This window comes from Semicossyphus pulcher, unplaced genomic scaffold (assembly GCF_022749685.1).
Source record: "Semicossyphus pulcher isolate SPU_LCO1_2020_fin unplaced genomic scaffold, fSemPul1.0.p SCAF_14, whole genome shotgun sequence".
Classification (NCBI taxonomy): domain Eukaryota; kingdom Metazoa; phylum Chordata; class Actinopteri; order Labriformes; family Labridae; genus Semicossyphus; species Semicossyphus pulcher.
This window is the reverse complement of record NW_027211648.1, coordinates 21,979,269-21,991,576: the sequence shown is the minus strand read 5'-3', so window position 1 is coordinate 21,991,576 and position 12,308 is coordinate 21,979,269. Positions and strand designations below refer to the sequence as shown.

General features: G+C 38.9%; 1 protein-coding gene across 1 annotated transcript in view; it reads right to left on the bottom strand.

Moving 5' to 3' along the window:
* Positions 1-11,629, bottom strand: part of syt14a (synaptotagmin XIVa) — a 58,764-nt gene extending 47,135 nt beyond the window's left edge. Inside the window, exon 1 of the mRNA XM_069661190.1 lies at positions 11,602-11,629. Within this exon, the coding sequence (XP_069517291.1) occupies positions 11,602-11,614 (13 nt within the window). The 5' untranslated portion in view covers positions 11,615-11,629. The remainder of the gene's footprint in view (positions 1-11,601) is intronic.
* Between the last annotated feature and the right edge of the window lie 679 nt (positions 11,630-12,308).

The following is a 12,308-nucleotide window of genomic DNA, read 5'->3' as shown; positions in this document are numbered from 1 at the left end:
AAGAAAGCAATACTTAAAAATATGTTCTTGTAGATTTATAATGTGCATTTGTCCACTGAAACAAGGAAGATGACACATGAAGTGTTATTTTCTTACTTTTATATGGTTGTGTGGTAAGAAAGTATATTTGATTGCTGGAAATGATCATGACTATAAATTTAGATCAAGTTATTTCGGGGCATAGACAAGCCACAATCACTTTTTGGCAGCTGAAAATGACATGTTACTGTTTGTTGCCTACTATTAACAATAACAATAACGTTATTGCTCCCCAAAGGGAAATTCACTTGTCTGGCATCTCTAATAATAATAAAATGTATTATTATCATTATTATTATTATTATTATTATTATTATTATTATTATTTGTATTGCACTTTATATTTAAGGAATCTCAAAGTGCTTCTACCATTTACTAAAGAATTACAAAGTCTGATGGCTGTGGTTACAAAAGATCTTCCACAATGTTAATGTTATAGAGACTGTGTCTGCCCCCCAACCCAGGCCTTTTATTACAGTTAATTCAAACTCAAATAAAAAAGGAGTAAATCCAAAATTGTTTATAAAAATTAAAACAACAACCGAAGTTATGCCAAAAAATATGAGAATTAAATGTGGTCTGTTAAATATCAGATCCCTGTCATCTAAAGCTCTATAAGTGAACGATCTGATATCAGATTATCAGATTGATTTACTCTCTTTGACTGAGACTTGGCTGTGTCAGGAAGAATATGTCAGCTGAAATGAATCCACTCCTCCCAGTCATCTTAATACTCATATTCCTCACTGGTCGAGGTGGTGGAGTGGCAGCTATTTTCAGTTCTAGTCTTCTAATCAACCCTAGACCAAAACTTAGTTTCAGCTCTTTTGAAAGCCTTGTTCTGAGTTTTTCACACCCAGCTTGGAAAACTTTACAGCCTGTTTTATTTGTGATAGTACACCACCCTCCTGGCGCATTCTCAGAGTTTTTAAATCAGATTTAGTCCTGAGTTCAGATAAAATAATTATTGTAGGCGACTTCAATATTCAGGTAGATGTTGATAATGATAGTCTTAGCATGGCATTTACGTCCCTTTTGGACTCTATTGGTTTCACTCAAAGTGTAAACCAGCCTACTCACCACTTTAACCACACCCTCAACCTTGTTCTAGTTTATGGCCTTGAAACCGAAAACTTAATTGTCTTCCCACAAAATCCTCTTTTATAAGATCACTTTTTAGTAACATTCGATGTCCTATTAACCGACTAAACTCGAAACTCGTAACTTGAAGCAAATGTCGCGTAAATTTGAAAGAATAAGGCGATCCGCCAAAACAGAAGAGTCTCATTTAATCTGGCAAAATAGTCTTGTACATATAAATACAGGAAGGCCCTACGGCATGCTTGAGGTGTCTACTACTCCTCCCTCATAGAAGAAAATAAAAACATCCCAGGTACCTTTTCAGCAATGTAGCCAGGCTGACAGAGAGTCACAGCTTCATTGAGCCAAGTATTCCTATAGGCCTCAGCAGTGATGATTTCATGAGCTTCTTTAATGACAAAATCCTAAAGATTAGAGACAAAATTTGTAACCTCCTGCCGTTAACTGGTGCAGATGTATCTTTGGAAATTGCTCAAAAAACTGACGTTTACCTTGATATCTTCGTCTAAACCATCAACCTGTCTTTTAGACCCGATTCCAACCAAGCTGCTTAAGGAAGTCTTTCCCTCAATTAGCACTTCTTTACCAGATATAATCAATATATCTTTATCGACTGGCTATGTACCCCAGTCTTTTAAACTAGCTGTAATTAAGCCACTTCTTAAAAAGCCTACCCTAGAATTCAGGCACCTTAGCTAACTATAGACCTATATCTAACCTTCCTTTTATCTCAAAGATCCTTGAGAAAGCAGTCGCTAATCAATTATGTTACTTTCTTCATAACAATAGTTTATTTGAGGACTTTCAGTCAGGATTTAGAGTCCACCATAGCACTGAGACAGCACTTAAATAATATATAAATATAAAAATAATATATTTACTGCTTCAGACAGAGGACTTCTCTCTGTACTCGTCCTGTTAGATCTTAGTGCCGCTTTCGACACGATAGACCATCACATCCTGTTACAGACCCTAGAACATTTAATTGGCATTTTGTTGGCTCAGTTTGTTAATGTTCATGATGTGTACTCTATGCACACCAAAGTTAGTCATGGTGTAGGAGCCATTTTGAGCGTGTGTGTTATGGTTGTCTTATGTTGTAAATAGTTTGATGAATATGTTGTTATAATGATTTACTTTGACCACTAGGGTGTGTATTTGAGTTGGGTAATTGGTCACATGACTAGGTCATGTGTTTATAGGTCACAGGTGAATGGAAGTTAGTTGGTGTAGGTGAAGGGAACATACGGTTCTTACCGTAACACATAGACCAAACCACAGGATCACAGCATCATTGGAGCATCAAACATTCATCAACAGGTAATCACCACTCATCTGTACCACCATTGCAATAAACGGGAACATCACCCAAAGGCAATATCAATCTGGACATTTATTATTTGGATACGCGTCAAAACCTGTTTTCATACACCTACGCATGGTGACTAACTGAAGGTCTGGAACATTGGGTTAGATAGTCACTACACATGGAGTTCCACAAGGTTCTGTGCTCGGACCGATTCTTTTTACCTTATATATGCTTCCTCTTGGTAATATCATGAGGAAACACACACACTACGCAGATGATACTCAATTATATTTATCAATGAAGCCAGACGAAACCAATCAGCTATCTAAACTAGAAGCATGCCTTAAGGACATAAAGATCTGGATGACTAGAAACTTTCTGCTACTTAATTCAGACAAAACTGAAGTTATTGTGCTCGGCCCAAAACACCTTAGAGATTCTTTCTCTAATGATATAACTGCCCTAGATGGCATCAGCCTGGCATCCAGCACTACTGTTAGGAATCTGGGAGTTCTATTTGATCAGGATATGTCCTTCATCTCCCACATAAAACAAATATCAAGGACAGCCTTCTTTCATCTTCTCAACATAGACAAATCAGACACATCTTGTCTCAAAACGATGCAGAAAAACTAGTCCATGCATTTGTTACTTCCAGGTTGGATTATTGTAACTCGTTACTATCAGGCTGCCCTAAGAAGTCACTAAAAACTCTTCAGCTGGTACAAAATGCTGCAGCACGTGTGCTGACAATAACTAGGAAGAGAGATCACATCTCTCCCTTATTAGCCTCTCTGCACTGGCTTCCTGTAAAATCTAGAATTGAATTTAAAATCCTTCTTCTTACTTACAAAGCTCTTAATGGTCAGGCACCATCATATCTTAAAGAGCTCATAGTGCCATATTACCCCTCTAGAACATTGCGCTCCCAGGATGCAGGCCTGCTTGTGGTACCTAAAGTCTCTAAGAGTAGTGTTGGAGGTAGAGCCTTCAATTACCAGGTCCCCCTCCTCTGGAACAATCTACCAGTCAAGGTCCGGGAGGCAGACACCCTCTCTTCTTTAAAAGTAGACTTAAAACTTTCCTCTTTGATAAAGCTTATAGTTAGGGCTGGCTGAGGCTTGGACTAGCCCATAGTTATGCTGCTATAGGTTTAGACTGCAGGGGGGATCCGACACACCAAGCTTCTCTCTCTCTCTCTCTCTCTCTCCCTCTCTCTGTCATATTAATGCAGCTCACCAACTCTGTATCTTCTGGTCCCATTAACATTACTAACCATATATTTTCCCGGGAGTTCTCGTGCTCCCTGTCCTGTAGGTTCCTGGAGATCGTTGCTGCAGACCACCTGCTGCTGTGGACCTGCTCGACTGCAACAACTACTAACATCAGTCCTCCCCAAAGTATCATTATTGTTGCTGCTAATGCTAATAGTAGACCTGTTGACTTCAACTGTTACAATTACGATTACCTCAGCCTTTATCATTACTCTGCTTCTCTCGCCAATTTATTTATTTATTTATTTTGCTAATCTTCACCCTAGTCTACCACTATTATTAGGGCCCGAGCACCGAGTGGTGTGAAGGCCCTATTGGATCTGGTCCGTTTATTATTAGGGCCCAAGCACTGCACGCAGTGGCGAGGACCTATTGGAATGCAAGGAATTATTATTAGGGCCCGAGCACCCAAGGCGGTGTGAGGACCTATTGGAATGCAAGGAATTATTATTAGGGCGCGAGCACCCAAGGCGGTGCGAGGACCTCTTGGAATGCAAGGAATTCTTCTTCTTCTTCTTATTAGGGCCCAAGCACCGAAGGCGGTGTGAGGACCTCTTGGAAAGCAAGGAATTATTATTAGGGCCCGAGCACCGAAGGCAGTGCAAGGACCTCTTGGAACCCTAACGATTATTATTTTTCTTTGTGAAGCCAAATGAATAGCGAAATTGGTAGCTTTAACATGCCCCAAAACTCATCAGATTTGGAATGTGCATCACAAGTAGGATAAATTTACGTGTGATCGTGCTTTGGTGAAGGGGTGTGGCAAAATGTCTCGCTAGCGCCCCTTAATGTTCAGCCCCTCACACAGGTTTGACCTATATGCACCAAATTTGGTACACATATGTATCATACAAAAAAGTCTATTATGGACATACCCTAAACCCAACAGGAAGTCAGCCATTTTGTATTTTGTATTTTGTATTTGTCATTTTTGCCATATTTTGGCAATCCACTATAGAGGGGGGATGGAATCATATGCGACTTACAACTATTATTTATTTATCATTTTCTGTTAACTTATGTTAACTAAGAAATGCTGCTAGGAGCTCTCTGCACTTTTAGTTTTTTTCAGATAATCTTGAAATGTTATCTTGTAATAAAACATGCTTCAAGTCATTTTATTGACATGTTGTGTTTGAGTTTAGTTTTTCTACATTTTGACATAAAGGTTTTCATGTTTACATATATATATATATACACATATATACACATATATATATATATATACATATATATATATATATATATATATATATATACACACAATATATCAATATTTGAATCAATTGACAGCCCTAATATGTATAACTTTATTTACTTTCATATATTTAATATTTATTTCAATCTACATGAATGATTTTAGTTGCATTTTATATATAATTTTTAAATTGAAATGATACTGCAGTTGTTTTCTTAAAGTTGCTGGTTTAATAAAACCTTTCTGATAAAGTAAAGTTTTACTAAAGTTACAAATCAATGGTTATTACCATAACATAAGCTTTCTGGCATATATTTGGGAGAAAAAAAAAACACTACATAATTCAGCACCAACAACTCAAGTGGCATCAAAGAAGTTACCATAAGAATCTTATTTTATTTACTCGCTTCTTATTTAAAAAGCGAATGTATTGCCCCTGCGTCAGTCTGTCGCTCTTTTCCTTTTTTAACTTTACCTACACTTTGTTCACAAAAGTTTGTGTTGACGTTGTAACGTGCTTTACTCCTACAGCAGTCTTGTGCAAACGCAGTTTTTTAATAAACCCATTTTTGCCACATCGACTTTAATAAAAAGTAAGCAGAGTATCCTGAAATGTGATCTGCTGGATTACATCGTTGGAAATATGTTGGATTTGTTTACATGTCGATACACTCTTCCATGGCATATCAGGCCAGTTGCTGCACATCTCGCTACATTTTTAAATACTACTCTTAAAAACCATTAGTTTGTGCACATTACTGGAGTGGGGAGGATCATAAAAAGTGTGATTTAATTTCATGAATGGACAGCTGACGTTACGTGGTTGGATTATTTAGAAAAGAGAACGCCACATTGGTAAGTAATTTAAGTAACAGTTAAATGATTTATTTTCCTCCCTGTCTGCCTGTCTTGTATCGAGGAGTGCTGATATTGTTGCGTTATATTCCAGAGCTGACATTTGTAGGGAGAAATAAACTGAAACAAGTCAGAAATAATAATCATGTACCACTAGTCAGCTGTTCCCTGGTACAGCAAAGGTTTAGCCCCCACCCACCCGTCTCACGGTCTCCAAGTACAAGTGGCATTTCATGGTTTTCTAACAGTTGTCACGAATGTCCTCGGGGGTTGCACACACAAACTTCTATTTTCAGCAAAAGTGCCCCTCAAATGATCAGATATGATCCCATTAGTTGTGCTAGGTTTGCACACACTGCTAGCCAAATTGTTTAGCTAGCAGGCTCGCTACAGAGACTGCAACATGAGATTGGCAGAAAAGCAGTTCAAGTTTATCATGGTCTAATTCATTAATAATAAAAAACTATTCATAATCTGCTGAAGAACTACTCATGCCCGGATGCTTGGCTTTACCGACACCGATGGATCTAGCCAGGTTGATTTAGGCTCAGACCTGGTTTACCCTCTAATCTCGGTTCGTCGTAGGCTACACCCCTCAATCTAGCTATCGGCACATTCCGCTCAACTACCGGCACATGCAGTGGAACATGCAGTGGCATACAATCGGCCACTTTTCGGTCCAGGTGCTGCTGCAGCATCAAGACAGTACTTCAAAAAACATGAATTAGTGAACTTTGGGGTCACACAAAGAGGAGAAATTAAATATTAAAAACAAATTTGGCCCCGGCCCGTTTTTTTCATTTCCCTTTTTTGATCTGATTATAAAATAGAAAAAACGTAAAACAAACAGTTATTTGGTTTTTGGCATCGGATTAATAAACAAATTAAAAATTTAAAAACGTACGGCTGATGTACATAGAGAGTAGGCGGGGCTGCTCCTTCGCTGTAGTCACCATGTCCGCAGCATCCAATCCAGGGGTAGTTGGATATAGTCGGACATAGTCAGATATGCTTTGTTTTAAAGGTTTCTGTGGGTGAACTGAAAAAGGATCCTATTTACATTAGAAACTGGACCGTAATTAACACACAGCGAAAACAACCATATAAGCCAAGATGAAGAGACAGATTATTTATGACTGTTATTTTTATGAACATATACTTATGGCCTGCGGGAGACTACGTTTTTATTTCAAAGAATATTAAGCAGGAACCACAATAAGGGGTCTGTTAGTGACTTTATTGATAAAATCACTTCCTGGAAAAGTTACAAATAAAGTAAAAAAAAATAACAACGGCCCTGTAAACACTTCAAAATAAAACAATTGTGTACAAACGAGGGGAGTCAGATTTCCAGATCGGGCTTTAACTTTGAAAAAACATACCAGAAGTCTTGACCTACTTTACTTTCCATGCCTGTGACTTTTACTACAGGAAGAGATGTTTATATTGCTGTTGGAGATCAATTGGACTCGTCACAATTCATCTTCACCATGTATTGTGACCGAGAACCACTTGCGGTAAAAAAAGGCGTGCCTCCTATTCTCTACATTTTCGGCACACGAGTTGCACCTGTCACGCCAGCATTGTGAAGCATCATCTGTTTTCATGTATTTAATATGAAAATGAACATGTCCCTCAGCCGTCACGCATACGCAAGCGACAACCTCGGGTGTTGAAAAATGAAGCCAATGCAGAAGTGCAAAAAACTGCAGTTCCTCGAGTGGCTTGAGGCTGGCTCCAGAAAGCAAGAAATAACTTTACAGCAGGTGGGAAAATGCCAATTTATACAGCAGAAATAAACATGTTTACAGCCTGGTACAAAAAAGGTTTTGTTATAAATAGCTAATTTTATTGTTCAAGATAACTGTACAGGGGGGTGAATTTTTTTATAACACACCCCTTTTAATTATATTAAGCCTTAAATTATAGGGGCAGGATCACTGGCTGTCTGCTAGACGTCAACACAGACACACAGACACTGAGTCACCCGTTTGTGTTGTTGGAGCCATTCGGGGATTTTTTCATTCAAAGTTTGGACTAATAATCTGTCTCTCTGTGGGATTTATGGAACTTTATGGCTGTGCAAGAAGTCTGAGCTCCAGCTTTTCGGTGAGTTAAATGCTAGTGTTATTGTATTGAAATATTTTTAGCACAAAGTAGCAGATATACTGTCCTCGCTTTAACTCCTTGTTAGCCTGTGTTTATCAAACATTTATGTAATCGTCGGCCAGTAAATAGGAGTTGGGAGTTGTTGGCTCTTCCCCGGAGAGATTACAGCGGATCGGAGTGATGAAGAGACCGGTTATTTTACGTTTCCCATTACGTGTTGGCACACGGCTCTCTCACCGGGCAAGTGAGCAGTGATTCTGCTACTTCTTTAGTCTGATAATCAAAACACCTGCAGTCAGTCACCATCACATACAGAATTTCCTCCTGGCAAAGTCAAACTAGCTCATTCATTATTTCAGTCTATGGCTAATAACGGCTAGCTACGCTGAGGAGCATATAGCCTAGCTTCTTAGATATAGCTGGCTGATTCATGTGGCCCGCCCATGGAGCTCAGCCATAGGCTTTAGCTCGTGTGCGCTTCGCCTCTTTGTCCGTCTCTGGATTAGTCTATGTGCATACACCATGCTTCCAGTGTTGCCCACAAAAGTGCATATTGATCTGATGCAGTCAGCTACATACTAGGTTTTGACCTAGTCTTATTTTTCTGCTAATGCCTGGGTGCTTGGCTTTACCGACACCGATAGATCTAGCGAGTTTAAAGGAGAGCCAGCTTCTTGAAACGGAAAACCCAGGATTTAGGCTCAGCAGACCGGTTTACCCGCTAATCTTGCTTCGTAGGCTCCACCCCTCAATCTAGCAATCAGCACATGCCGCTCACCTCCAAGTGTCATACCATTGGCCACGGTACATGCCAAGGCTGAATAAAAATAAAATATTTTCAACAAAAAAATGATCACTGATTCATTATAATTCCGTCCCCTCAGTGCGTCGGGAATATGCTTAACCAGCCATGAGAACCATTATTGGTCATTTTGGCAAAGAAATTATCAGCAAGGACGCGTCAGCAGCACCAGACACTGCCCCTCTCATCGATGCCACAAGCGCGCAAGATGCCAGCACTGTGATGACAGGGGAGGCTGGAATTTATCCACAGCCAGCCAAGTCCTCATCAATTTCCGTGGAATATATGCTATCACAATGCATATATATTCATTAATATTAGTATGTAGGCTATAACGAACTGTACTCCCTCAGGGAGAGAGAGAGAGAGAGAGAGAGAGAGAGCGTGCATGCATGCATTCGGACAGCAGAACGGACACAACGCAGAAAGTGGTCATGTGAGCCTTGAGCAGGGTCCAAAAAATAGCACCCGACACTCGCCAAATGCGGGTAAAAATGTAATTGAGGTTGGGGGCCAGGGGCGGGTGCTCCCATTACTACAAAACATACTTTAAGTTGTTGGCTTGCAACAGTTCTGTTTTGTTTTGCAACGACTCCGCACATTGCTGGCGTGTAAATAAGAATTCAAGAAAAAAAAAATAGAGTGTATAAATACTCATTACATGTAAAAGCCCTGCAATAAGATAAGATAAACCATTATTAATCCCGATATTCTTACAGTACAATTACTTAAGGTAGCCTACTCATTGTGCAGGATGGCCTATTTCAGAGTAAAATGTTTAATATCCGTGGATTATTATTAAAGCATTACTGTGTAGGCCTACACCACTTTTTAAATGTGGAGCTGTTTTTAAGTACTTTATATTTTTCTAGTAAAAGTATAGATACATTATAAGTTCAGTAATAAAGTAAATGTCTTAGTTTACTCCTACCACTGTTTATTATTGACATTATATCTAAGAAAGTTTTTATGGCTGGTGTTTTTGCCTTACCCGCCACTGGTAGGTAAACCAAAAAGTGAATTTTGGACCCTGGCCATGAGTTGTTCACATGTAGCCTATACGTTTCAATTTAGTGAAGTTATTGAAGCAGGGTGCACCAGCTCAGCATACTCCTGGCTGTAATGTTACATCTGACTTAGAGCTGAAGGTTACAACAGACTTTAAATACCACCCTGTGCACCAGTTAGACTTAGATTAGATATAAATAAAAGGGCATTAAAATGAGAGTCATCCGTGATGGAGAGCAAGTTGTTTGAAAGGTTTCGTTTTGACAGATAAGTCCTTTTTAATTAATTAAAGAGCTCTCCCCTCAGCTGCAGCATAGTTCGTACAGAAATGTGGTGCTGTCCCTGCCCTGCAGGTGCTGATTGAGCTAAGATTTTGTGCCAGTAGGGCCTTTCAGAATGCAGAGACATGAAAATTGTACATTGGACAACGGCATGCTTCATTATTTATGTTTCCTCATTTCACTATCCGTAAAATGTATTTTTCTTTACTTGATTTGTTATTTGTATCTTTTGTCGATCATTAAAGAAGTTAGTGTGTTGCTTGGTAACAGTCACCACTTTTTAAGTGTTCACGTGGACAAGCATCGTGAGCAGCTACACCCAATTCTACGCCCTTGATATAGCCTGCCTATCAATTATTTTCAAGCTGAATAAATGCAGACTATATTTGACCATAATTTCACCCATTTGTCCGGGACATTGAAAGCTTCCATGAAACATGGACCGGCACAGATTTTTTTTTTTTACGGAAACCCTGCTACCAGCACATGCTCATTTTTCATTTTTCGATTTTTTTTTTTTTTTAATGGAATATCAAAAGAACGAATTGTATACGGATTAAATTGGACCCTTTTGTGTAAATTGGTTTTATCGTTATTTCAATTTTTGATTCTAAGTGACAAAACAAGAAAATGGCTACGTATTTTTTTATTATTGAAAAAGATGAAGGCATAAAACGAGCGGTTTTCCATTTTTTTGTTTTTGGTTTCAAATGAAAAAACAAAATGCCCGAATGTACACAGACTGGGGCCCTTGCCAATACCTAGCCCAAATGATTATGCAGATCATTTATTATTGAGTTTTGAGATAGCCTATTTCCATCTACAATACATGACTGTATTCCAACACTGCCAGAGTTGAAATACTCACAGATATGGAAAGCACTAAAGCTGCTTTAAGCCAGCTAAGTTATATAAGAAAGGTTAAGAGTAAACACACATATCTGTCTGCTGTGCAGTGCAGTTGAAAACACAGATAGCTGGGGAAAAATCACAAAGGCCACAAACGAAGATAGTAGCCTAGGCTACACATGAAATAGACAATTTCCCCTTGTCTGAAAGCTTAAGTTGGTGTTTATATTTCAAAGCTCAAGAAGAGCTTTCCAAAGCTACTCAAAAGCTTGGCAAGATACTCGTTTTGCTTTCACAATTGCACCCACTAACTGAAACGTCGACCCCCATCCAAGTAAGATTCAACACAAGTTGTAGTAGCCTAAAGGCAGCAAGCATACACAAGGGCCAGTCGACTTCAACAAGCACCAAATGGTAGAGTTACATAAATTGTACAGTTACGTTAGTGACAACCAGGGAACAAACGCGTAACAAGGTTAGCGTAACACTCTCCCTTTAAATACATAGTAGCTTAATTAGAGGAGTTGTCCTCTCGGCACCTTCGTAAATACACTGTGAGCAAACACCGCTTCAAGATACATCTGTCTCTTCTACTCTCACAAAGAAAATAACAATCCCGCTTGATGAAAATTCTAAAAGAAACATTTTCCAGCTAAGGAGGGCACTGTTCTCTTGGATTCACGTGCACTCTAAGCTCTAAACAATCAACTACAACATGGATTATTTCTAGTACAAGCTAATTAAAAGGAAAGCAGAGACACAATCGGCCTACTTACCATCAATCGCCATGATGTTCTGTTTTGGACGCCTACAAAGCGGGCTGTGAAGAAGGTGGACCGGCCCATTCCAATGACACGGAGTAGGGGGGTTTAACGGTATGGTACAGTCCAGCCTCGAGGGAGCCGGCTGTATTGGCTGTATGGCAAGCGCTGTTCAAATACTGTACTGTATAGGCCAGGGGTATTCAATTAAAATTGAAAGAGGTCCAGTAAGAGAAATTTTTCACAAGCAAAGGTCTGGAACATCAAAATATCTAAATTTCGTTTCGAATATAGGCCTATACATTTTGGTCTGCCAAATCAAATAAATAAAGTACAATTAAGCTAAATAGTTTTACAACAATGCTTTATTAACTTTCACATAGAACTAACGATACTAATAATAATAATTATTATTATTATTTTTATTATTATTATTATAAGGAAGTTTTGAGTGTCAAAAACTTTATTTGTATTCTTAATTTTATGCTCCAGTTTGTGATGGTGTCTTTATATTTGTAAACAAATGTGTGACAAATGTGAAACTGGTCATTTGGTGATGCAGCCTGATGTAGCTCTGTGAAACTCTTAGGTTTATCAGTGAAGTGTTTGAACTACAGTAGGCTGCAGCCTGGAGTCTTAGTCAGTTAACAGTGACGGACAGACAGAGTGACAGAGTCAGACAGTGTCCGCGTTGAATAATCGCCACGGTCACGTATCAAGTC